This window comes from Ursus maritimus, unplaced genomic scaffold (genome assembly GCF_017311325.1).
Source record: "Ursus maritimus isolate PB19 unplaced genomic scaffold, ASM1731132v1 scaffold_3, whole genome shotgun sequence".
In the NCBI taxonomy this organism is placed as follows: domain Eukaryota; kingdom Metazoa; phylum Chordata; class Mammalia; order Carnivora; family Ursidae; genus Ursus; species Ursus maritimus.
Window position 1 is genome coordinate 102,979,387 of NW_024425563.1, and position 24,854 is coordinate 103,004,240.

At 48.3% G+C, this 24,854-nt stretch overlaps 1 protein-coding gene across 1 annotated transcript in view; it reads right to left on the bottom strand.

Moving 5' to 3' along the window:
- Positions 1-24,854, bottom strand: part of VOPP1 (VOPP1 WW domain binding protein) — a 113,164-nt gene that overhangs the window by 25,441 nt on the left and 62,869 nt on the right. The window contains exons 3-4 of the mRNA XM_040644523.1: positions 13,837-13,914; positions 8,519-8,655 (exon numbers count right to left, since the gene is read on the bottom strand). Coding sequence (XP_040500457.1) covers positions 8,519-8,655; positions 13,837-13,914 — 215 coding nt within the window. The remainder of the gene's footprint in view (positions 1-8,518; positions 8,656-13,836; positions 13,915-24,854) is intronic.

Genomic DNA, 24,854 nt, shown 5'->3' on the forward strand with positions numbered 1-24,854 from the left:
AAGGTAGGCATGAACCCCATGACCGGTAGGATACTGTAATTTTGTACCATTTTTCTCTCTTTTTGGCCTATGGTAAATCAAAGGGGACTAGTGAAATATCCCTGGTTGGCTACATGCCCACTGTAAGCTCGCTTTGTTTTCAGTAATGATAATTATCTTCATGGATCTCAGAGGAGTAGCCAGCCTAGCTTCCTCCTACACAGCTCTTCCTCCACAGAGACGTAAGGGCTAAAATCTTTTTTGTTTCAAGTTTTTATTTAAACGCTAGTTAACATATAGTGTAATATTGGTTTCAGGAGTAGAATTTAGTGATTCATCACTTACCTGTAACACCCAGTGCTCATCACTACACGTGCCCTCCTTAATACCCATCACCCACGTAGCCTGACCCCGACCCACCTCCCCTGCAGCAACCCTCAGTTTGTTCTCTATAGTTAAAGAGTCTCTCCTACCGTTTGCCTCCCTCTCTTTTTCTTCCCTTTCCCTACGTTCACCTGTTTTGTTTCCTAATTCCACATATGAGTGAAATCATATGGTATTTGTCTTTCTCTGACTTATTTCACTTAGCATAATACACTCTAGCTTCATTCATGTTGCAAAAGGCAAGACTGTATTCTTTTCATGGCTGAGTAATATTCCGTTGTATATATTATACCACATCTTCTTCATCCATTCATCAGTCGATGGACATTTGGGCTCCATCCATAGTTTGGCTACTGTGGACACTGTTGCTATAAACATCGAGGTGCACGTGCCCCTTCAAATAACTATTTTTGTATCCTTTGGATAAATACCTAGTAGTGCAATTGCTGGGTCATAAGGTAGCTCTATTTTTAACGTCTTGAGGAAGCTCCATACTGTTCTCCAGAGTAGCTGCACCAGCTCGCATCCCCACCAACAGCGTAACAGGGTTCCCCTTTCTCCACATCCTTGCCAATGTCTGTTGTTTCCTGACTTGTTAATTTTAGCCATTCTGACAAGTGGGAGGTGGTATCTCATCGTGGTTTTGATCTGTATTTCGTAAGGGTTAAAATATTAATACACAAGAAACAGCAGACAGAAAAACATTGTAAAGTATCTCCCCAAGACATTAAACGTCTTCTAAAAAAAGATGAAATGTATTAGAGGACACTAAAAGGTCAACTAAAAGGGAAAAGGCAGATCAAGTGGAAAATGCATGTTGTATTTTTGCTGAAGTTCCACAGACAACCTGAATTTGTAGGATAAGAGTAAACATTTCAGACTTCAGGGTCCACAGCTTCCACACTGCTCTGCTGGATCAGAGGTCAGGCGTTCCTACCGCCGTCACTCTGCTTCGCTGTCCTCCTTCAGCAGCCCAGAGGCGGGGGCCATCTGTTTCATCTCCACTATATGCACGGAGGCGAAGCACAGCATTTAACACACAGCACAGGGCGTTTAAAACATGCTGACAGGTGACAGAAGACTGTGCGTACAAGACACCGTGTGGGGACCTCTCTGCGACACGGAGCCCTGTGTCTGCGTTGGCCCGAGTCTGTCCTTACTTCAGCTCTGAAAGGACTAGTCAGAGACATTTCAAACACACTTAGGGAGAAAAGTTCATGATGACAGGCCTGGGAGGCAGTCCGGGCAGAGGAAACAGCAGACCTTCCTGCAAACGAAGTGGGTGGGAACAGTCTGTCTGACTGGCTTTGCTCTTACGAACCACGTAAGGAACACACTTTCAGACTTGTGTCATCTTCCCTGAAGTATGACGGGTTTTTAAGAATGTGGACTGGGCAGGAAAGGGGATCGATCTCTGCCAATGGCAGAGCAGAGAATAATAAGCAGAAGACTTAAATGTGCTAGAAGTTTCTGTCCCCAGTGATCAAAGATGATAGATGGGAACACTGCTGTTACTGAAGTAAAAACGTGAACTGCCTACCAACAGGGCAGACTATAAAAAATGCCTTTCCTTTTGAATTGCACTCTGTGTGAAGTGGGTTATCTGTTTGTAGTAGCTAAGGATACTAAATGTTTTTATGGGGGGAAAACCCTCACATTTTCAAATGGCAGGAAAAAATTAAACTCCTATTTTTATATGGTAGAACATTCTAGATGTATCTGCTTTATATGAACTGAGTATTGCAAATCATACGAAATAGCAATTGAGTTGTCACAGAAAAGGAAAGGGTGGCATCAAAGTTAGAAAGAATTACCAGAGTAAGAATGACAGAAAGGGTAAGACACACAAGCAGAAAATCAGACAGACAGACACATGGAACTTTCTGGAGAAATATTTCTGGTTCGCAAGGAGGAAGCGCATGCTGTGAGGCAGTCGTTCTTGGGCTCCACTAGATGACACAGCTCTCATAACCACACCTCACTCGCCCACATTATCTGGTCAACTAGGCCCCTCTGCCGCCAGGGATGGACTGTCCGGAGTATTCCCGCAGCTATGGAAGTGTATCAGGACACCGGCGTCTGTGACTTTCAAACAAACTTAAATATTTCCAGTTACTTTATTTCACCAAAACTAAAAATTCTAGGGTAACTTCATCCTGAAAGGGGTGCCCCTGAGCAGAGAGGGGCAGGGGGAGCCTCCAGGGAATCCCAGGGCAGCCGCTCACCAGCGTCTCCCCACCCAGTTTCTTCAGGAAATAAACAACCTGACCCTTAGAGCTACAGAGGTTAGAGATGGCAACAGACGACCGCAGGGCTGTGTGCTCTCCGCCTCGCGCACCCGAGGGACCGTCACACCGAAGTGGAAGTAGGCTTACGCCACCGGCTCCAAAAATCAGGTCCTCCCCAGAACTAAAGCAGCTCTGTTGGTGTGCCAGCTCTGATTTGGACGGTAGCTGGACCGTCAAACATCCTCTCTGCTATTTCCATTTCCCTGCAGCTGCTGTCGTTCCGTCAGACCACTAGAGTCACTGCACGTAGACGACTGAGACACGAGAACCACCAGAAAACCATCAACAAGCTCACCCCAAGTGCGCTGCTGGAAAGGAGGAACGACGTAGCTCCCAATGGAATATGGATGGAATACTCCATCCTCTTCGATATTATTATTTTTTTAATTCAGTGTCAGTCACATTAACCAGTGTTGAAACCATTTTAAAAGAAAACAAATCACATTAACACCACAGATTCGTAACTTACTCTGCCTGATCTCTATGCATCTGTGCGACGACACAGAATCCACACTCTGAACAACACATCACCCACCACCCTCCTCCCCAAACACAGCTGTACTCTCGGCTTGCCACACTTACGTGGCCTTGCTCTTCACTATTAACTCTGGTGCCCACATAATATCCCATTAGGAAGAAAGGCCATAATTGAGTCCTCTTCTTGGTGGTCCCCGTCGCCCCTTCCCTACATTCACCCGTGACACCAAGTTCAGCTGAGACCAGCACTCAGGGCTTCCTGAGGTCCAGCCCCTGCTCTCCTCCAGACCCACAGCCCTGCTTTAGCCAGGGTTTTACGTTCTTTCCCATGGTTCTAAAAGTTCCTTTTTTCTGCCAGTTTCATCGAGGTATAACGGACACAGAGCACTGTACAAGGTTAAGATACAAACATAATGATTTGATATCTGTGTTTATATTATAAAATGATCGCTACAATAAGTTATGTAACACCCAGCTCCTTGCACGGTTACATACTTTTTTCTTTGTGATGAGAACGTTTAAGGTGTAGCTTCTTAGCAGCTTCCAAATATGCAATGAGGTGTTAACTATAGTCACCAGTGCATCACATCCCAGAACCTATCTATCTTACTACTGGAAGTTTGTATCTTCTGACCCTCTTCCCAGCCCCTTTTCTACAAGTTCTTAAAGGGCAGCAGTGAGGCTATCTTGGTCCTACCCCTCCTCCTGCGGGAACACAGTGGCTGCTGCCAGTTAGCTCATGTTTTCTGAAGGAAGGAAGGAAGTCTACCTTTCCTCTCTACCCGGGAGGACTTATCCATGGGCCCTGCCAGCAGCATGAGGTGGAAAGATTTGGGGGACAGGAGGCTATAGCATTTTGGGAGCTCTGACTTTCTCCAGTTACATTTTGGCCACCTCCATATATAAAGACTAACTAAAACGAGGAGTGCTTTTCTTCATATGATTCCATTTTGCAGATAAAGAGCCTAGGCTCAGAAAAGACAGTGGCCACTGTGATCTCATAGACCTGAGGCCTCCTAACCCTCTATCCAGGTGCCTCTGTTCCCCAAACCACAGCTTCTGCAAGACCCCTCACCTAGCTCGAAGCCCAAATGAACTAATGGTAGGCCTTGTGCTTCCGCCATTGTTTCTTTTGGAGCCCTATCTCTGAACTTCAATTGTGTACCTAGTTTGTCAGTCTCTTCCCCAGGTCTTGCTCCAACCTGCATCAGTTCCCTAAAACCAGGATGCTGCCACAGTCCTCCTCATGCCCTAGTTAGGAGCGTCTCTGCAACGTCTAGATCTGCTTTTCTTCACTCAGCCACACTGGACGAGGATGCTGGTCCCAGCTGGACCACTGCTGTGTGCCCCCATGCATACATACCAGGGTATGAGCTGCTATCCTCCCCCTGTTCTCCTGTGCATGAGTATGGGTTCTCTAAAACCTTCTGCTTTTTCTTCATCAGGAATAAGCAACGCTCACCAGAATCCACTTCCCCTCCCCCAGGTCAACAGAAGAGAAATGGAGCCACTCAGCAAATCCACGAACACTGTCCTGTGTTTCACGAAGACACTGTTTTCCTGAGCTCTGAGCATATTCCAGGGCATAGCATTTACCCTGTGACCCTACCGTGTAATGTCAGTGCACCGAGTTTCTCCTCCTAGACTGCCGAGTTCTGCACGGGCTTCCTCTTCCACTGCACATCCCCAGGGGCACTGTGGCCTGAGCGTTACAGGATCCCAACTAACTGCCGCAGAGCGGATGAATGCCACCGACAGCATGGGACGGGTATCCACATCGGAATCATTAAAAAGCCAACAGGCCCTATTTTTTTTTTTATGACTAGTTCTAAAGAATCAAATCGAAGCACTTCCAAGCTTCCGAGCTCAGTGCTGTGAACAAATGACACAGACCTCGATTTCATAGTGAAATTATGGAAACTGCCCACGCCCATGGAACAAAGCAAGCCCAATTCTCATGGAACAAAGCAAGCTCAATTCTTGTGATACTCTAGTATATCCTGGGATTGACTGTTTCATACCGCTCCAGGCCTCTATGACATGTACAAATGGAAGGAAGACGGTGATGACTCAGGGCAGAGAGGTGGGAACCCCTAAATCAGTGCGTCTTAGCAGGTGGTGAATGGGCTCTTTCACACAGCTCCAGTGCAAATGCATCACGAGAGGTCTTGGAGGACAATAGCACCCACTTCTCCGAATGCCTCCAGCCACAAGGTAGAACGGGGCCACACCACACTGCCCGAGGGTTTAAGAGGCTGTCTTCATCCCCAGCAGCTGCTCACTGGCACTTCTGGTCTTCCTTTGCCGTCCACAAAGGGACGACTTTTTACTGGGCGCTCTCCTGCCCTCGATTCGTCCTGCGGTGGGTGTTGTGGTCACAGGAAGGACAACAGCTGTTTGCAGCTCTGCAGCTCCGGAGACGTGGTGAGTGTGTTAAAGGCTGGTAGGAAATTATGACCACAGGGGCCTCTCTGCCCATCCCCGGTCCCTCACTCCTTCCCTGCTCATCCCCACTTAAACATTCACTCCCATCTACCTGTACAGCAGACGGCCTCCCACACGCATGGCTTCCCCGCATCCTGAAGTTGTCCAGCACAGCTCTCACCATGGCTGGTGACTACACAGTCACTTGTGCAATCGCACAGGCTTTCACACAAAGTTGTGCGAAGTACGCAATGCACGAGCGGGTGAGCGAGGGCTAGAACCCAGGCCGTGCCACGGTGTCCCACGTACCTGCCGCGGCTTCGCAGCTGTGCAGTGTACACGGGCCGAGTGAGCAACGGACGCAGGCCAGGGCTCCAGGCTCTGAGTGTGGCCACAGCAAATCCCGACCCCAGGCTGACCAGTTCACTCAGCTGGCAGACAGGAGTCTGCCTGGTGCCTGAGATGGAAATCCTACTGAAGCACGGGCTCGGCAGGGGGTCAGAAGGATACACAAAGGGATTAAAACTCACCACAATCAAGGCTGTTAAAGCACTTGGCAAAGCAGCCAGGAGAGAAAGGCAATGAAGGGATATGGCCTGGGACAATTTCACCAAGAGGGCATTTTCCAGGCAGCCGAACGGCACGGCAGGGGTCTCCTGCGATGGGGGGGACTTGAGAGAGCAGGTAGCTCACACAGGGCACCAAGCAGAAGCAAGGCCATGGGTGCAGGGACGGGTTTGTAAAGGCTTCTGAGTCCTTGGCTAAGGAGTGTGGGCCTGCTGGGAGCCAAGTGAGATGGCAGAGAACTTTAAAGCAGAAGAATAACATGACCTATGTGCTTTGTAACTTTTTTATAGAGAACTTTCTGGTGGCACTGTGGTAGACAAAGAGCTGGAAGATATCAGCGACTGGGAAACTTTCAGCAGCCACTGCTCAGGGGTAAGAGTCTGAAATAAGACATGGAAGGATCTGATACCTATTTATTGGGTGTGGTTGATAAGGGGACTGAGGACCCCACATGGGGTGTACCGAGATGCAGAAAAGAGGCAGGATGAGGAAGACGGCACATGGGGGACACACAGCGTTCTCATTTGGAAATACTGAGACGCCACAGACATTCAAGGGGAACTACATGGCAGGCAGCTGGGAGCTCCACCTGCTCACCGCAGTGACCCTGACAGTAAAGGGACGACAGACCTGACGCTTGGCCAGCACCGTGGACAAAGGACATGTGGCATCTTGCATCTGCGGCCACGTGGGACATGGACTGCTTTTCCCTGCACTACGAATTGACATAGTGATAACAGAAAAAAAAAAAAGAGGAAATTTGTAAGTCTTTGACCCTGATCAGATTTCTCTGATCTACTGTTTCATTCTTGGAAAAGAAAAAAAAAAAAAAAAAAAAATCAAAGGACTGACTCAAATTAATCCAGATGAAATCTAATCTTGTGCCTTCCCCAATTTTAACTGAAAATTTGCACCTCACCCTATGCTAGGGAGTAAATTTGAAGCTACTCAAATATTTCCAAATATGAAAGAATAAAAATCCACTTACATGTGAAAAGTCATACTACCCTGATTGAAAGTTTAAGTACAGCAACCTCTGAACTGTTACGGAAAATCCATATTCAGATCTTTTAGTAACATTTAAAAAAATAATAAAGATGATTCTTTAAAAAAAACTGAGGAGTATCTGGTGTAAAAGAACTAATGAACAAATGTCTATCTCCACTCCCTTTGCATCTTGAGAACAGCATGTCCTCATGTGAACAGGAGAGAGAAAACTTTTTACACTAAATCCCCCTCTTTTTTTTTTTTTAAACCGGTTTTTTGAGTTATGCCTGACATGCAAAAAGCTGAACATATTTAATGTATACAACTTGGTGAGTTTGGGGATAAATATATATCGTGAGGTCATCACTACAATATATGCCATAAATCTATTCCTTACCTCCAAATTTGTTATTACTATGATAAGAACACTTAATGTAAGATCTACCCTCTGCACAAAATTTTAAGCTAACGGTGCTGTTACCCATCAAGCCTACACCGCATAGCGCAGCTCCAGGCCTTAACCCCACGGCAGGAGCCGCTCCCAGAGTTCTGCGTCCTCGCAGTGTGTGATCCACGGAGAATCCCTGCCTCCACTCTGCAGGTGGCACCTGTGATGCCCGCCAGCCGCAAGGCACCCGGCGGCCAAAAGATGGGAGCTCGAGTGCGCAACGCCTCACCGCCCCCCGTCCCGTCCTCCTTACAAAGTTCCCGCAAAGGGAAGGGATGCATCTCACAGACAATGTCAAAACTAGGGAAGCCGTGGGTCCCCAGCGAAGCCTGAATTCACCCACCATTGTACCTGAGAGTTTTAGATAGTTAAAGCAATTGTGTAAAAATTAAGAAACCACTAACTTTATGACTGGGTGGCATCACTTTGGGTAATGTTCCCTAACTAGGCCAATGTAACATGTGCAGAAACGTCCCCGGCAGCGCTGTAAGTGTGCAGGACACTAGTAAACTGCACACGCACTTGGTGAGAGAACGGATAATAAACAAGAGGACGCAGAAGATGGCGAGGACAGGATACCTAAGCAAATCACCGTGGAGCGGCATAATTAGCGTTTAGTCCAGACGCATTATGAGAACAGGAACACCACTGTCTGTACACAGAAATTTATATGTGAGTAATTCTTAAGGAAAAAGAGCAAACGGTACGCACACATGAACGGTACAGACACGCATAAGAGGTGCCCAACTACCCAGGTAAGAGTACGAGGGACACGAGCACAATCCAGCCGGCGCTGCACTTCTCATCAGCAGGAAAGCGCCGGAAGGCTGGTCACCAGGACTGAAGTGCATACTCACGGCCCGAATTTCTCCCCCAGGCGCGTATGTGGTAGCAGGTACCTCACCAGCTTGCAGGGGACACAAACACCGCAGACAGGACAGACAAGCACAGAGGGTGGGCTGACCTGGAGCGGGGTTCGGCGGCTGCCGGGTGTAGGACACGTTGAACGCAGGCTCCTCGATCAGCGGTGGGGGGTACATGCGCCTCCGGATAAAGAAGCCGGCCCCACAGCAGAAGAGCACCCCCATCATGAGGAGGAACCTGCAGGAGAGCACAGTGGTGAGGTGGCCGGGCCGGGCTCGGAGGCCTCGGACGTGGGCATCGCCAACAGGAAGCGCGGGTGCAGGGGTCCTAGGGGCTTGGCACCAGGCTCCTCAGGCTGGCCTTCCCCTGACACTTCTGCCAGGACATGCTTGGGTGGAGGACCCCCGGGGGAAAGACGCTCTCTGAGTGAGCTTTCTGTCTCAGAATGCTCCAAAGGGCTGTGCCATCACCTCCTATCTGTGGCTCTGACCTCAACTCAATAATTTTAGTCAAAACTGGAGAGGTACTGTATGGTGACTAACATAATATAATAAAAAAACATAAAAAAAAAAACAAACTGGAGAGGCCTTCTCAGTGCCATCTGAACGCAAGCCACGGCTGATCCAGCTTGGCCGCACTGTCCGTGTTCCCCACTTTCCAGTCTTCACCAGGAAAGCAGCAAGGGTAAGCACAGTTATCCTTCCCAGCAGTTTTCTCTCCACCATTACATGAACACTCACTAAGAAACTTTAAATGGTGGCCTTCCTAAAGCACACCTTAATTACAGAAAACTACAGAACTAGAGAAAATACTCACAGTCAGTAAAGAAGCTGCCAATGTGAAATCTCTAAGTATGGCTGACATTCTCCTACTGCGACCTTAAAGTCTAACAAACAGTAGACCTGACTGCTTTAATGTCAGGATCTTTGTCCAACCCATCCAGGAATTCCCAGAGGCTGCCCATTGATGGTATTCCACAGTGACTGACGGATGGACAAACGGCTCCTTCCCACCTCACAGTCATGCTGCACCTTGTCTTTCTAGAAACAAGGGAAGTCATTCTGAGAGGAGCCAAGCTGTCTGTCCTGCACAGACATAGCTGGGAAACTCTTGCCTGTCTCTGACCTGACATTATTATGGGACGCATGGAATCTTCCAGAACCTCAGCCGATATACCCACACCATGTGGGCAGCTTACGGCCTCCTGAAAGAGGACCATGCCGCAGAGCCCAATGCGTCACGGTTAAAGGCACCTGACCACACATACGTGAAATGTAAGAAGAAAGCAGACGATGAAGACTTTAAGAATATTAAGATGATGTGAAGTTAAGTCCATCAGTCAGTCAATAAGTACTTAGTGGACAACCTTGGAACATGGAGGAGGAAGAAAGATCAGAGGCACAAGACGGGAAATGACTCAGGAAAGGGCTGAAATTGTGGCTTTCTGACCTGTCTTCTAATTCATTATTCACTCAACAGTTTGCAAGCTGCTCTGCTCCCAGCACCATGTTGTGCATTACAGACAGTAAGGTGAGGTCCCTCCCTGCCCATTAAACCCGAGTTCTACTAGAGGAGGCAACAGCAAACAACTAACTTACAGATCAGTGATTTACAACTCTGATAAGTGCTGAGAAAGAAAAATGAAGGTGCAATCAGAGGGGTGTGTGTGTGGTAAAATATACATGACATAAAATTGACCATTTTCACCATTTTTAAGTGTACAAGTCAGTGCAACCAGAGGTTTTAAACAAGGGTATATGTTATAGTGAGGCAATCAGAAAAACTTCTTTCCCTTCGACATCTGAGCTGAGTTCTGAAGGATGGAAAGAAACAGGCAAGTTGAAGAGGAGGGAAGGCACGTTCTCCGTGGAAAGAACAGCACCTGTGCTCAGGCAGGAACCTGGGTAAGCAAGAGGCCCCGGAGGACGGCTGTGGGCTGCAGTCTTGGGGAGCTGACGAATCCCCACTGTGCAGGGGCCTGGCATCTCAGCACCGAGATGCTGGAATCACAAAGGGAACTGTGTCACCTCTTAAAACTAATTTCCCTCGGGTGGACGCAATTATAATCTCATATTCAACAGTGAGTCCAACTGTAAGTAGCTGAGCAGAAATACAAAGCACAGAGAGGCTGGCTGTGTATGAGGGTTTACCCTTTCAAATACCACTACCACTCACTCAAGAGACCGGGCTCCCTGGATGGGAAAATGCACAAGACATCTGAGATATGGGTATCTTCCATGAGATAAACTGAAATGTGGATTATCCTATCAAACGGAATCATTGTTCTCCTAGCCAAATAAGAATGGCATTGCACCTCATACTTGAGACTGATAGCAAGTAAGTACAAGGCAGGGACAGAACAAAGTCACATGGCAGGAGACCACCTGCCAGCTTCAGTATCAATTCCTCATGGAAATATTAGTCTGAAAGAACTTATTTCAAGAGAGAAACTGATACGGGGCAGGGAAATGAGATTAGAGGAACAAGGAGAGAGAGAAAGCAGGACCTCAGTTAGGGAAAAGGAGCAGAACAGAATGAAAGGCAGTCCTTTGAAGTATAAAGATGGATTGCTGAGCAGGTTTGGGGAGCTTTCCAGAGATTAAGAGAGGCAGTTTCTGCCTTTTCTAGTATCAAAAGTAAGCTGGTTTGTTCAAGTGCCCTTTCTGCACTCCCCCCAGCACTTGGCCCTCTCCCTGAACGCACATCCCAGGCAGTGGTGGAACTCCTGTGCAGACCCAGGAGCAGCCGGATCCCCCAAGCGGGAGCCCAGGCAGCAGAGCTCAGGCACAGCGCCAGCCCTGCCAGGCTTCACTCCTTCCGAGTGTGCTTTCCAGCTCCAGCAGGGGCGCCACCGGTCTAGCTCTCCCAATCCCAATAAGACGGTGCTGGTTAAAGATTACTCAAGAGTTTAGAACTGGCAGGGACTTTTGAAAGCATTTTCCTCCAAAACCTTTGTTCTATGGGAAGGAGACAGACTTCTTCAAAAACAAGGTGGGACCCAGGTTGGAGAGCAGCCCTTCCTTCCCTCCATGTCCAGCTCCATATTCCCATCCCCTATCCCTCTCTCCCAAACACCTGCCTCCCGCATGAGTTTCCTGCCACTCTCTCACCACATCAGCTCTTCTTATGTGTCTAATGTGCTGGTCTCTGCACAGAATACCGTCTCTGAGCTTTCCCCAACTTTTCTGGCATCAGAAGCTCTACCTTGTTTCCAGAACACTGGTTTAAAACTCTCCACAAATAGGGGCACCTGGGTGGCTCAGCCTGCCTTCGGCTCAGGTCGTGATCTCGGGGTCCAGGGATCGAGCCCGGAGTGGGGTTCCCTGCTCAATGGGGAGTCTGCTTCCTCTTCTTCCTCTGCAGCTCCTCCCTGCTTATGCTCTCTTCCTCTTTCTCTCTCTCTCTCGAATAAATAAAATAAAATCTTTAAAAAGAAACAAAAGTCTACACACATAATTTACCTATTTAGACATCTGTCTCTTTCAGGAGCCTGACTACTGCAAGTGCCTCCCCATGGGGCCCTGGTGCGTACCAGATACTTTTGTGTTTATGTTTACTGAGAGAAGGAACGCACTGAGCAGAAAGAACCCAGGCGTCCTTTGACTTCAGCTGGGGCCCCTCAAAATTACACCTTGAGGTATTATCTGGCTACATCCTCACTTCAGAACCCCCTGTCAGAATCTCAACACAGCAACCTGACCACACCTTCTGGCACCTGGCACCCCTCGTGTGACGGCACTCACACGATGTCTGTGTGCACGGATCCCACTAACTCACTGCATGCTATCCTACTAGATGCCCCAACTCTGACAAGTGACCCTGGCCCAGACCTCAATGGCACCTGACTGCGGGTTTGGGTAAAGCTTCCCGGGAAAGACAACAGGAGATGCTCTAGCTTCTAGGCCCTCACGTTTTTCCTGGACTCTCGATTTTTTCGTTGTTTTTTTTTTTTTTTTTTCTTTGAGAGAACAAGCGAGTGCGGGAGTGGTGGGGGGGCAGAGGGAGAGAAAGAGAGAGAGAATCCCAAGCAGGCCCCATGTCCAGCACAGAGCCCACCATGGAGCTCGATCTCACAACCCTGAGATCATGACCTGAGCTGAAATCAATAGATGCTTAACTGAATGAGCCACCCAGGTGCCCCCTGGGCTCTCAATTTTTCAAAAATATCACATAATACCTCAACTTTGACAAGTTTTTTTCATTTTTAGGAACATCTGGTGCTTCAGGCAACCTGGCATAACTTCCTATTTCAGGATTCTTGCCCAGACAGTCCTGTCTCCTTCTAGTACAAGGCCCCATGGAGGAAAATCCTGAGGGGAGTATGCATGAAGCGAAGCAGAGCGCTGCAATGCCACCCCTCCTGGTCCTCCTGTCCCTGCTTGGAACTGGTCCACTGCACCCTAAGTGCACCCAGAGATGTGTACATTTAGAGAATCTTGGGATAAAAACAAACAAACCTCCTATGATAGAGTTTGAGGCAGCAACACGGCACTTGGCTGCCTCGCCAGAAGTACTGATATCAAGACAGGGGAGGTCAAGCCAGCCCCGAGGGAGGCCAGGCCGGGGCCAGATGTGACAGGTGAGCTGAGCCCCCAAATGGCCAATGCCCCATCAAGGAGCTGAAGACAGTGATACCACAGCAGCCTCTCCTCTCAAAGACAACGTGACCTGTGGAATCCCCACTTATTGCTGTTTTCCCTTATCAAAAATTGGGAACAACCTGTCAGAAAGGAGCATCAATTGGCTGCTGTAATACGCTCAGTAAAAGCCTTAAAGTCTTTGGAAGCTGGTAATATCAGGATCCAAAAGTCATAAGGAAGCTTTGTGGGCTTTGCCCAGATGACACGCCCACTGCAGTGGGGCAGGGGAGAGGTGGGAGGGGGTTCCTGCAGCTGGTGGCACATGCATGTCTGTCCTTTAGGATGCGCTGTCAGCAGCGCTCCCTCGATCCCTCCTCAGGCAGAGTTGACAGACCAGACAGCTCCGATTTCCCTCCGCAGAGCTGGCAGATCGTCAGCAGGCTGTCTGTCCTGGAAGTTAGGGTTCAGCTGACACAAACGTGAATGGGAACGACTTTCGGGCAGCAGGGGCTTTATAGCAAGATTTGCTAATTCTGGGTCTTCCAGACAATCACCATCAGTTCCACCTCAGAACCTGGCGAAGCAGCTGCTGAGGGACAACCTGTCACCCCGCCCACCCTCCAAAACATTCACTCCTCTCTCAGCTGCAACCTGTGAAAATGGGAGTGAGCTTTCTGCAAACTCTGTGAGCAGGACAGCTCGTCAGGAAGCCCACCCGAACACGCCTGTTATCTTGACCAAGGCTGTCCCTGACACCGAGACCTCAGGGCACGGTGACGCGATGGTGTCAGAGACCCTGGGCAGTGGGTGGTCGAGAGCAGGAAGACTTGTGACCTACCAAAAATACCACAGCCTCTGTATGGAGAGGGCCCGCACGCAGCACCTGGAGCCACAGCAGTCCTCGTAAGGGCGGCATCTGCAGGAGAGAGGGGCAGAGGCTGGTCAGTGTCCCGGAAGGAATACCGAACCAGACAGGAGGTCCGGGCTGATTTCCGGGCAAAGGACGGGACTGGCCCGGCTGCATCACAGCCTGGGGGAACTGACCGCTGTCAGTCTTCACGCCCACACAGAAAGTACAGAGGTGGACGCAGTCAGCGTCACTCAAAGTGCCACGTTTACTGTGCCCCTCCCTGTGCTGGTCCACACGGGCTGCCTGGGACCGAAGACCCACACGAAACCCATCAGCCCTGCAACCACAGACCCGTGTCCATGTGCCACAGGGCCTGCTCGGTGCCCGATCCCAGACGAGGGTCAGAGGATGGCCGGATGTACCGACAAGTCCAGTGAGGTTAAAAGCAGAGGTCAGGACATCAGATGACATAGGAGGGTTAGTCCTGGTCTGGCCACATCATGGCTGTGCGACTTCTCACAAGTGACTCAACCTCTGTGAGCCACAGTTTCCCATAATTGAGTTTTCGCAGTTTCCCAGTAAAATGCGTGGGAGGGCGGGACCCCTTAACAGTGCTGCTCGAAGTTCATCATCCTTATACAGTCTGCTGATGGGACTGTCCTTGCTCTTGCTGCCCCTGCCCCCTCCACAGTGCCTGAGGCTGGGGACTCTGCAGGGCTCAGGGGTGCTCAGGGGCTGTGCCTCCCCTGGAATTGCTGCCTGTCCAAGGCCCTCGGGACTCAGTGCGGACTTTAACATTCCACCCCCCCCACCTGTTTTTGGAAAAGAGGGCCTACTATGGAAGCTAAGTCCCTTGGTTCTGCGCATTGGTGTTTATAGACAAACTCTCACCACAGTGACTCGAGTCCACGTGGGGGCAGGTGGGGGAAGGGAGCAGGGTGGGCTGTTTCTCAGGAACATTAATGATCTTGTGATCCAGGTTCCTGCCAGTTTTCTTCTCTTAAAAGAAAATAGCTGGAGAAATGTACAGTTTGATCCAGGATCTTGGACACTGAATTTGTAGATAATTCCAGTACAAATTGGCTTGTTTTATGAAGAAAAATGTGTAGAAAATAGCTCCCTAGGAAATCTTCGTGAAAACTAGTTAAGATGGAGAGTTATGAGTTAAGTGAAACTCAGCAAACCTGAGCTCCGACGCCGTTTCTCCTTGGTTGGCTCCCAGGGCTTGTGTCTATCTTTCTAAATACCTGGCACCGAACTGCAGCTAAACCCTCTGTCATTTCAAGGACAAACTGAGCTGAGAGAGACTCCTGCTGAGCCACCGCCACCAGCAGAACCAGAAGCAGAACCACACACACGCGCTCTCCACACGATGCAGACGCGTCCACGCCCAGTCCTCCCGCAGCCCACAGGCACGAACTTGTACGTACGCGGTGGAACTTGCTATGATTTCCGTGAGACGCTCCCGTAAGTTGGTGACAGAAGGTCATCTGTTTAACTTGCTTTAGTCAACCAACAAATAGCAGAGCACTGAAGTGTGTACTTAAAAATGCTGCTAGTCAAACAAAGAAAACAAGAGACAAACACAAAACAGACTCTTAACTAGGGAGAACAGACTGGTGGTCGCCAGAGGGGAGGTAGGCAGGGGGCTGGGGGCAGGTGGTGGAGATGACGAGCACGTTATCCTGATGGGCACAGAGTAATGTGTGGAACTGCTGAATCATTAGACTGTACACCTGGAACGGATAGAACACTGTATGAATTATACCTGAGTTACAAAATTTAAAAATGCTGCTGATTCTTACAACCTATGCATCCATCAAAAAGCCATCACGGTACTAGGAACGTGTTTCTGTGCTGGATCCTGGGGGTGGAGCAATGAAAAGCCAGACAGAAGTCCTGCCCTGGAGGAGCTTTCTTTCTAGAAGAGAAAGACACACAAGCAAGAAAAATGTGAACTGTGTTGGATGGCAATTTGGTGAAAAATAAAGCAGAAGCTGGCAGGTTGAAAGCAAGCAAGAGGGGGTGGTAGGTAATACAAGTTTAACAGGCTGTTCAGAGAGGACTCACAGAGGTGACATCTGAGCAGACTCCACGCAGAAATGCAACCTGGCAATGCCCTGGGCTGGCACGAGGACCTCCGTGTTGGTGCAGCGTTGCTGGCCGCAGCCCTAGCTGCAGACACGGGGGCTGCCTTGTGGAAAAGAGCGGCTAAGCACAGACTGCAAGAGGAAGTGCCTAGTGCAGGGGACTGGGGTGGCGTGAGCAGGGAATCCGGGCCAGGGCTGGGCCAGCAAGGACCCAACAGCTCCCAGACAGCATAGTCTGCTCACGAGACGCCTGGCGCTGTGCACAGCAAGTCCTTGGTGCCGTCCTCCTTAATGAGTCCCAGTGGTCTCGGGTAACTAGTGTGCGTGTGTGTGTGTGTGTGTGCGTGCCCACACATCCGTGTGGGAGAAGACGGGAGCATTCAAGGGAGAAATAGGACTTCCTGCTTTTAGGGTACGTGGAGTTCAAACAAGTAACAGTAAACAAAGGAGATTAAACTATTTTCTGTCATGAATCTGTAAAGAAAAGAATCCTCAGCAATTATGTTAGATTCAAGATAAATGTGATAATGTGATGGGCAGGATTCAAAGATGGCCCCAACATCCCCGCCCCTTGGTGTACATGGCCTACACGATCCTCTCCCCTTGAGTGCGGAGGGTCCCATGAATATGGCGGAACGGCCACGCCACAATCAGGGAATGCTCCATGAGGTGGTGTGTAACAAAGACACCCCTGCTGGCTTTAACAAGCAGCTGCTGTGCTGTGAGAGGGCCATGTGGCCTCCAGGAGCTGGGTGCAACCCCCAACCGGCCAGCAAGGGAATTCAGCCCGACAACCACAGGAACTGACTTCTGCCAACAACCTGCAGGAACTTGCAGGAGAACCCAAGCCCCAGCTGAGGACACAACCCAGCAACTCCTGGTTTCAGCTTTCTGAGAACCAGCGTGAAGGACCCACTAGTGGATGCTGTGCCCAGACTTGTGGTGTATGAGAATTATAAGATAATAAATATATGTAGTTTTAATCTGCTAACTTTGTAGAAATTTATCATATAGCAACAGAATACTACTACAAACAAGAACAAAGGGTACAGGATGCGAGGACTTCTTACATTCTAGATACCAGGTCAGCTGGTCTCCCACCGTCTCACTGAACACCCAGAGCATGCACACACAAGGGAAGTATTATTAGCCTCATGTTTGAAATAAGCTCAGAAAACAAGGCATTAGGGATATTATGCCTCCTTTCAGTTCAGGACACTATCGGCTAATGCCGAGAATGGACCTGGCCAGCATTTCAAGGAAGTGTGTGGCCCAGACACTGTCTCTCGGGTAATACGGAGTCTTCCATGACCCAAGGTAACTTCTTCGTCCCCACTTGGTTTGCCTGCTCTTCCTCGGCCCTGCTTTTACACGCGGCTACGGCCCAAGCCATCAGTGATGGTGTGAGCTGACTGGGCTCATTCACAGTGACTCCACAACCGCTTAGCTCACGTGAATGAACCAACTGGAAGACACAGAGAAGCAAGGCAGTGAAGGGATGTGTGAGAACTAGCAAGACAGGCTGAGAAAATGTAGCAGGTGAAGTGAAGTTTAATGTGGTGAGAGCCATCCCCAGAGGGCAAATCAAGGCCCGAGGAAGTGGGAGGGAGAGGAGGGATATTCAGCAAGACCACAGGAACTGAGACAATGTGAACCAAGCATAGAATCCTCAGGCACGTGGCAGCGGGACCCTGGGACAGAGCCTTACAGATAGAAGTTCAGCAACCGTTCTTTAATAATGCGTGTAGGGGTTCTCTAACGTGGACCTGTACATTGACCACAAAGATTCCCTGAAATGCCTACACAGCACAATACTGTACATCAGAACGGTGTCTTTCAACAGCTGTGACCCATGGTGGACTGTGACATCAAGTTGGTAGGCTGTGACATCCATTTTATAAAGGTGAAGACTGATTTAAAAAAGTCAGAGGGCATCACACGTAAGAACCGTTCTGTGACACTTCTCTTTTGCTCACATATACACGCACACAGATATGTGTGTCCCAGGTCACCACACAAGAGGCTTTACCTCAAAGCTTCTGTGGTATAAGCCCCAGACTGGACCATCTCAAGCTACTGTTGGGCCTAGAGGAACTCCGCTCCTCCTCCTGGTAGGTTGAGGGCAGCTCTCAGGCCCAACGAGAAGGTCACTCCCTGCTGTCAACGGTGCTGCGCTAAGGTCTGCTTCAGGTCCCCCATGACATCTGCCGCGTGGTACTGGTCAAATGGCCATTGCATTTCTACTCCTAATTCTACTGAAAGATGCCTTGCAATGGTCAAATTCTAGAAGACGCAGGTCTCAAGTGGGAATGCCCCCTGCTCACCTGCCTACTTAGGAGCACCCCTGAAGGAGGGCAGGACGTGGCTGTGCAGGGCTGGAGAACAGAGATGGCGTATATTTGCAGCTTCAGAGAAATGAGACTGTTAACCTCCCCGCTGCTCCACTGCCCTTGACGCCATGATGTTTCCTGTGTCCCTCCCTCTGGGCTTTGCCCCTGACTGTAACTAGAGCTGCCTCAGGCACAGTTCAAGCTGAAGGCATCCTCAGGGAGTCCATCCAATTCTGTCAAACGTACACTTGGTATAAAGAAGGAAAGCAGGTACAGGGATAAACATTTGGTAAATGGATCCTCTTTCAAGAGCTGAATTTGATAAAATGGTTCCCCTTCACAGCTATGCTTACAAGCAAGCATTTGTACTTTGAACCCTAAGCCCCTGCAGCATCCTATTTCCCAGGTTAGAAAAAAAGGCATAAGACGTGAACCTCTATAAGCCTCTTTTCTCAAATTCTATGCGCGCACACACACACAGACACACTCCCCTCAGCCTGAGAATCGAGATAAAAGTATCATGATTTTGAGTTCCTAATTCAAATTACTCTTTGTCGGCAAGACTCAACACCTAAGTGCTCTAGCTCTTACTTTTCGGGATCCAAATTTGGAACACTAGCAGTAAATATTTGTTGTCAACTGATTATCTGCTTTCACTTCTCAAGACAGAGCATCCTTCATGCTCCCTTGTTTCGCTGAGGCTCCGTTCACGCCAAGCACACTTGCTGCTCATGGGCAATCCTGGACTGGCTCCCAGTGTGGACGCTGAGTGCCAGCCTCTGGAAGGAGCACGTAATTACGCATGGGCTAACGCTATTACCCTCTTTCTTTCTGCTACTTCTCCTCCAGCGAACCTGCTGGCAAACTGGAGCCCTAAGAACACACCTACTGGCATTGCAAACAGCTGTGATTATAAAAGGAAAGTTAAGTGTAACAGGCAGCTGAATTAAAAGCCGTGAACATTACAGGCAGTCCGGCATACTAAACAAGCCGTCATCTGACACGTCAGGTCTAGCACTCCTCGTGCCCAGGCTGAAATGGCAGTGGTGTTCCAAAAGCCACAGACCAACCAGGCCCACTACCTTCACGAGCTGGACGCAGAATAAATCAGGGTGGAGACAGCAGAATGGAATTTCCCTTCTCGTTCTACTGTGTGCCACGTCTCAGACTTGCAGTAGCAGGGAACAAACATTACTTTGCAGTAAATCCACTCCTCAACATAACGAATTTTAAGTCTGGGACTCTAAAACACACACAACTGCTTCAAAGATGGGAGAACGGCACCGGGTCCCTGGAACTGCTTCCTGGGAGCCAGGTGTTCCTCACCGTATCCCAGGACCCAAACATCAATTTCTGATGAGGTCAGAGAAGGGGGTGTTAATTTGTCATTAAGTACATGAAAGAGACAGAACGAGGCTGTCCAGCCTCTCTCGCCCAGTAAATGACAGGTGCTGAGGTCCTGAGGATACACAATGTAAATGGAAGCGTCAGAGCGGAGTTAGAAACGTGTCACAGCAGCGATTAAATGCAAACAGAACAGGATGGCACCCTTGGGGGTTTCGGAAGTCTGAGAAGCCAGCACACGTCACACCTGGCACCGTCCAGCAGGGAAGCGCGTCTGGCCACTGGACACATGCTTTCTTAGCTGTTGATTCTGAATTCAAGAGCAGAAAAGGATAACATACTGGGGCAGGGAATGTTCCATGTTAATGAAGTCGCAAAATCTTTGTTGTAAAGACAAATGACCAGATGTTGATACGTTAACTCTTTCATGTGTAAAATGGTTATTTATATTTAAATGGATTCATGGAAAATCATCTCAGCATCCGGTAGAACAACTAAAATATGAGTTATGTATTCCGACTGGAGGTCTAAAGATGGAGTTTGTGGGGTCTGTTACCTTATTCAGTGTTCAATAGAGAACAGGGCATGGTTCACAAATGACAACTGCCGAGTTTTAAGTCCATTCCCATCAACACCATGTCATGTAAAAGGTCAATCTATTCCATTACCCGCTGGATTAAGTCTCAACAAAGCATTCCTTTCCTTCTAAGTTTCTGCCAATACAACTTATTTTCCTTGTCCAATCCCAAGTTTCTTAGTTTGACAGGTGGTCTGGTCTCCTGAATTATATGCTTTATGTATCTTGATATCTAGACTTGCTTCTTACACTACTTTTACTATCATCATCTGTTTGCTTCCACAGAGCAAAGCACAGGGAGAAGCCTGAAGAAGGACTGACTGAGTTAGAATCAGGAAATACATTCGGCATTATCAGAGATCCTCAATAACCTGTGAGAAATTGGACTCCTTAGAAAAACTAAACACAGCCCCACAGGGTTTGGAGAGAACTCCAAAAGGTAAGGAAAACTCCGGGGGACAGAGCAGAGGTCAGCTTGACCCTCAGCATACCCAACACCCTTGGGGTATCTCCTGGGCCCATCTCCTTAGAAGAGCTTCAAGAGCTCTGTGCCTTCCTTGTAGGGAGGACTCTGGCCTCTGGTCACAGCCCATGATGGACTTTCCTCCCCACTTCCTCACAAAGAGGCTGTCCACTCCCACTGCAGGGTCTCCTGAGGTACATTACTTTCATGGTTGCAGGGCACTCTTCCTCATGCAGAATCCATGACCAGCCCTCACTGGTCCTAGTCCTGCCTTACAGTGCCATCACAGAATAAGTAGCCCTGTCAATGTCTGAAAGAATTCTCTTGGTTTCCAGGGCCTTCCCTTCTCCAGGAAAGTATTAAGTACATTTTCGTACAGTCTCCATTTCCTGTCCTCAGGGAGAATGTCCATTCACTCTCATTTTTACATTTACCACAGCCTTCGACAGTATTAACATTTTTAGCAACCATATGACACAGCTGAATCATAATGACAATCCATCAACTAAAACTTCCAGGCTTTTTCCAGTCAGTACTTGTGTCTTCCCATCCTTTGCGGTAGGGCTACGGGACCTAAATACAGACTAATAGTTATGTATAATTAAATTTCATGTCTGAAATCTGGTCTATTATTTCAGTCAGTTGGGAGCTTCCAGAACCTCATTCTGTCACTCTAAGCATTCACTATTCCTTCTAGTTTTCTGTCATTTAAATGAGGAACTGAGTCCAGTTTTCTTGGGACCCAGCCCATTCTGCTCCTCCCGTCTGCAACGACCCTACAGCCGAGGACATGGCACAGCAGTGTCTGGTAACAGCACAGTAAGGTCAGGTGGAGAATGAGGCTTGGGCCTGAACATGTAGTGGACTGTCTCCACACCTTAAGGCTGAAGTCTAGAACCAGAGATCTTCCCAAAGATCAACAGGCTGCCTGGAATAAGAAAATCAAAGGAAGAGAAAAAAAGAAGCCCACCCTGCTAAGTAAGGGATTCATGGCCTAGCTGCATGAAATGTTGGGGGGTGGGCAGGGGTGTGCCCTAACACAGCACTATGCAGGAGGAGTGGGGGCATGAGCCAACCCGCCACTAAGTGGTCTTCTAATCAGCTGTCCTAGCTGACCTATCAGATCAGTTCACTGCCCAGATAAAAAGAAAGTGATATTTGAATTATATACTCACTTAGAAAGGAAAGAAGAAAGAAAGGATCCAAGACCTCCTCTCCCTACAACAGCACACCTTCAACTGTCACTCAAATGAGTGAGAAAGTACTGAGGATGAGCAAATGGTGAGCACACTAGAGATCTTCCTTCCATGCTGGTATTTTATTAATCATAATTTTATAAGTACAGCTCTTAGACCAGTTACAAATGCACCGAACTGGCCTATTTATTTAGATCAGAATTCCCTGTTTATTGCTGAGCTATCGTGTGAGAGGCTATTCAATGTCGCCATGAAACATGCACACTCTCGGGTCACAATCTCCCAGTCCTATGGTCTCTCTGAAGAAATCAGCCCAACCGCACAGGACATTAGAGGGGCAAACCCTAATGAGTTGTAAACGATCACAAAACAACCCTTTAGAAGTCTCTTTTAGATGATTCTCCCGAGGCTTCCACTTTCCCATATGCCCTCTGCAAACCTCGGCTTGCTCCCTAAGCATACAGACATCCTGACTAGTCCTGCCTCTTCCCTCCTAAACAAGGTCATACATGACCCTGCGACATCTCAGGCTTCCCACTAAGTCCCTGAAGCCCAGTTCCAGATGCCTATCCATGAGGCACAGCCACCTCTGGCCCAAAATTGAGTCTATCATCCTAAAATCTATTACTCATCACCAATTCTACCTTCCTACAGCAAGCTTTTTTATGATATGATTTAATGTAATTTTTCATTTTCAGCCTTGTGATGGCAGAACATGGCAGATCATACCTCTGGCTTGCCTTTAAGACCCCAACCCACCATGGGAAAGTTCTCCATTGAATGAAACAGCAATACGTTTCCCCTGCAAATAGGAAAGGACAAGGTCCAGGAGGAGCCCCCACGGCTCCAAGGGCTCACAGTGCAGAGCACTCAGGAAAGTGGCTCTCAGCTTTGGCTCATATTACAATTAGTGGGCAGCTTTAAAAAATACCCACGCCTTTCAGTGGGACTCTCTCCTCAGGCGAGTCTGGTACACAGCCAGGACTAAGAACCAATGACCTAAATTTGGAGCCCTCTAGTCTCTTACTCCTCTCTTAGCGGCCAACCAGTCCAGTGAGGGCAGGGTGTGATGAGTCAGGGCATACGTGTGCGTGTGAGTGCCTGTGTATGAGGGCATGCAGCACGAGGTGGGTGTTTTGATTTTTCTGATCAATTAAAAAAAAGTTTTATTGAGATATAATTGTTATACAAAAACTTCACATATTTAATATGTGCGGTTTGGTGTTTGGACATATGCAAACGCCCATGATACAACCATCACAACCAAAGTAACAGACATATTATGATCAGTTTCAATACTGAACATCTGTGAGAAAAAGACTTTTTTTTAAAGGACTTTCACCTCTCCAATCACAGGTTTTAAACCTTTTATCTGGCTGTCAAGTGAAAAATTTCAGACTTGAGGATGAACTGATGGTTCATTCTTTCTCTCAACCTCGGCTAGTATGTCAGCATCTTTGCCTCCCAGGTGTGACCTGGTCTCCCTGTGCCTATTTGATGACACAAGGTCCTATTCTGAGGATCTGTTACCTTTGATCTGGTTGACACACCTCATGGCAAAGTCAAACATCTCTGGGACTTAACGAGGAGACCACAGTGACTCTGACGAAAACGAACTGTAAGACTCTGAGGGTGGGAAGGACGGCTGCCCTGTGAGCTTCTCCTCCACAGACACATCCTGTACTAGAGAACATCACAAACTTAAATAAACTAGAACTGGTTGTACTTAGTAGGCATATGGGATTTACCTAGGGAATTTTTACCTTTCCGTTTACTCTGGGAGAAAATACTATAAATGCTTACCATAAGTTCTAAAATTAACAGATTAAAAGGGTGACAAAGGGCTGATTCCCCGGCCATCTGGCCCTGGAATCACCGCTGCCTCAGAGCAGGTGCACCTGGAGCCGAGGTGAGGAGATGAGGTCAAACCGACCAAGAGGCTGCAACTACTGCTGACCTTTGCTAACTCCAAGTTTGGAGACTCTAACCTTGTGTCTCCGGGATAGTGGTTTCTCCTCTCTTCTCCTCTCAGCAAATTGCTGATCACTTAAAATCAGTTTATTCAACTCTATCCTGAAGAACAAACAGTTTATTCCCTGTAGCTCTGCGTTAGCTCTTAGATCGAGAAACTAAATTCTGGCCAGAATAGTGAGTTAATATGAAAAATGAAAACCAGGAGTTCTCCTATTATCTTACAGAATTTAAATCTGATAATAAATTTCATCTTATTGAATTAACACAGGCATGGAAAATAAAAATGGAATGATATGAATTTGCCAATAAAATCTTGAAAGCAGACAGATTCTAGTACCCATTAGCTCAAAAATCATGAAAGTTAGAGTCAGGCTGACGCCTGGCTTACTTTCTCAGCTTTACTTTTACTTGAGTTGGTCAACTATTATTTACATGCTCAGAACTCTTCAGTCTACACTCTGTCTCTGGAACTCCTCCTGAGTTGCAAGAACAAAGCCTCCACCGTCCGTACTTCCGGGATGTTCTGCGAGAACTTCAAACTCAACATGCACATAGCTGACATCCTCCACTCCCTCTTCTGCTGAATTCCTCCCTCAACCTGCTCTCTTTATGGTCTCTCTCACTGTCTGCCCAACTAGAAATCTCTGAGTAACTGAGTCCCTTTCTCCCCACAGCTTCTGTGAAATACTACTTAAGCCCACCTCTGTGTTGGTTAGCTCCAGCCTCACCGAGTCAGACCTTCCCTATTCTGCCCTAACTACACAACAACCTCCTCACTTCCTGTCTCCACCTCTCACCCCTGCTCTCTTCTGACACCTGCACAAGCTGCTGCACTGTACAGAAGTCTCAACCACGCAGACCCTTCTCAGGGAGCCTCACCTTCTCTTTCCATCTCATCTCCTGACACCTGCCAGGCAGCCTAAACTCTAGCCTCATGGTTCCCCAAGTATATGATGCATCTTCACACTTCTGTGGCTTATGCCTCCACCATGCCTCTGAAACTGCTCCCCACCCTTCCAAGGTCAGTTCTGT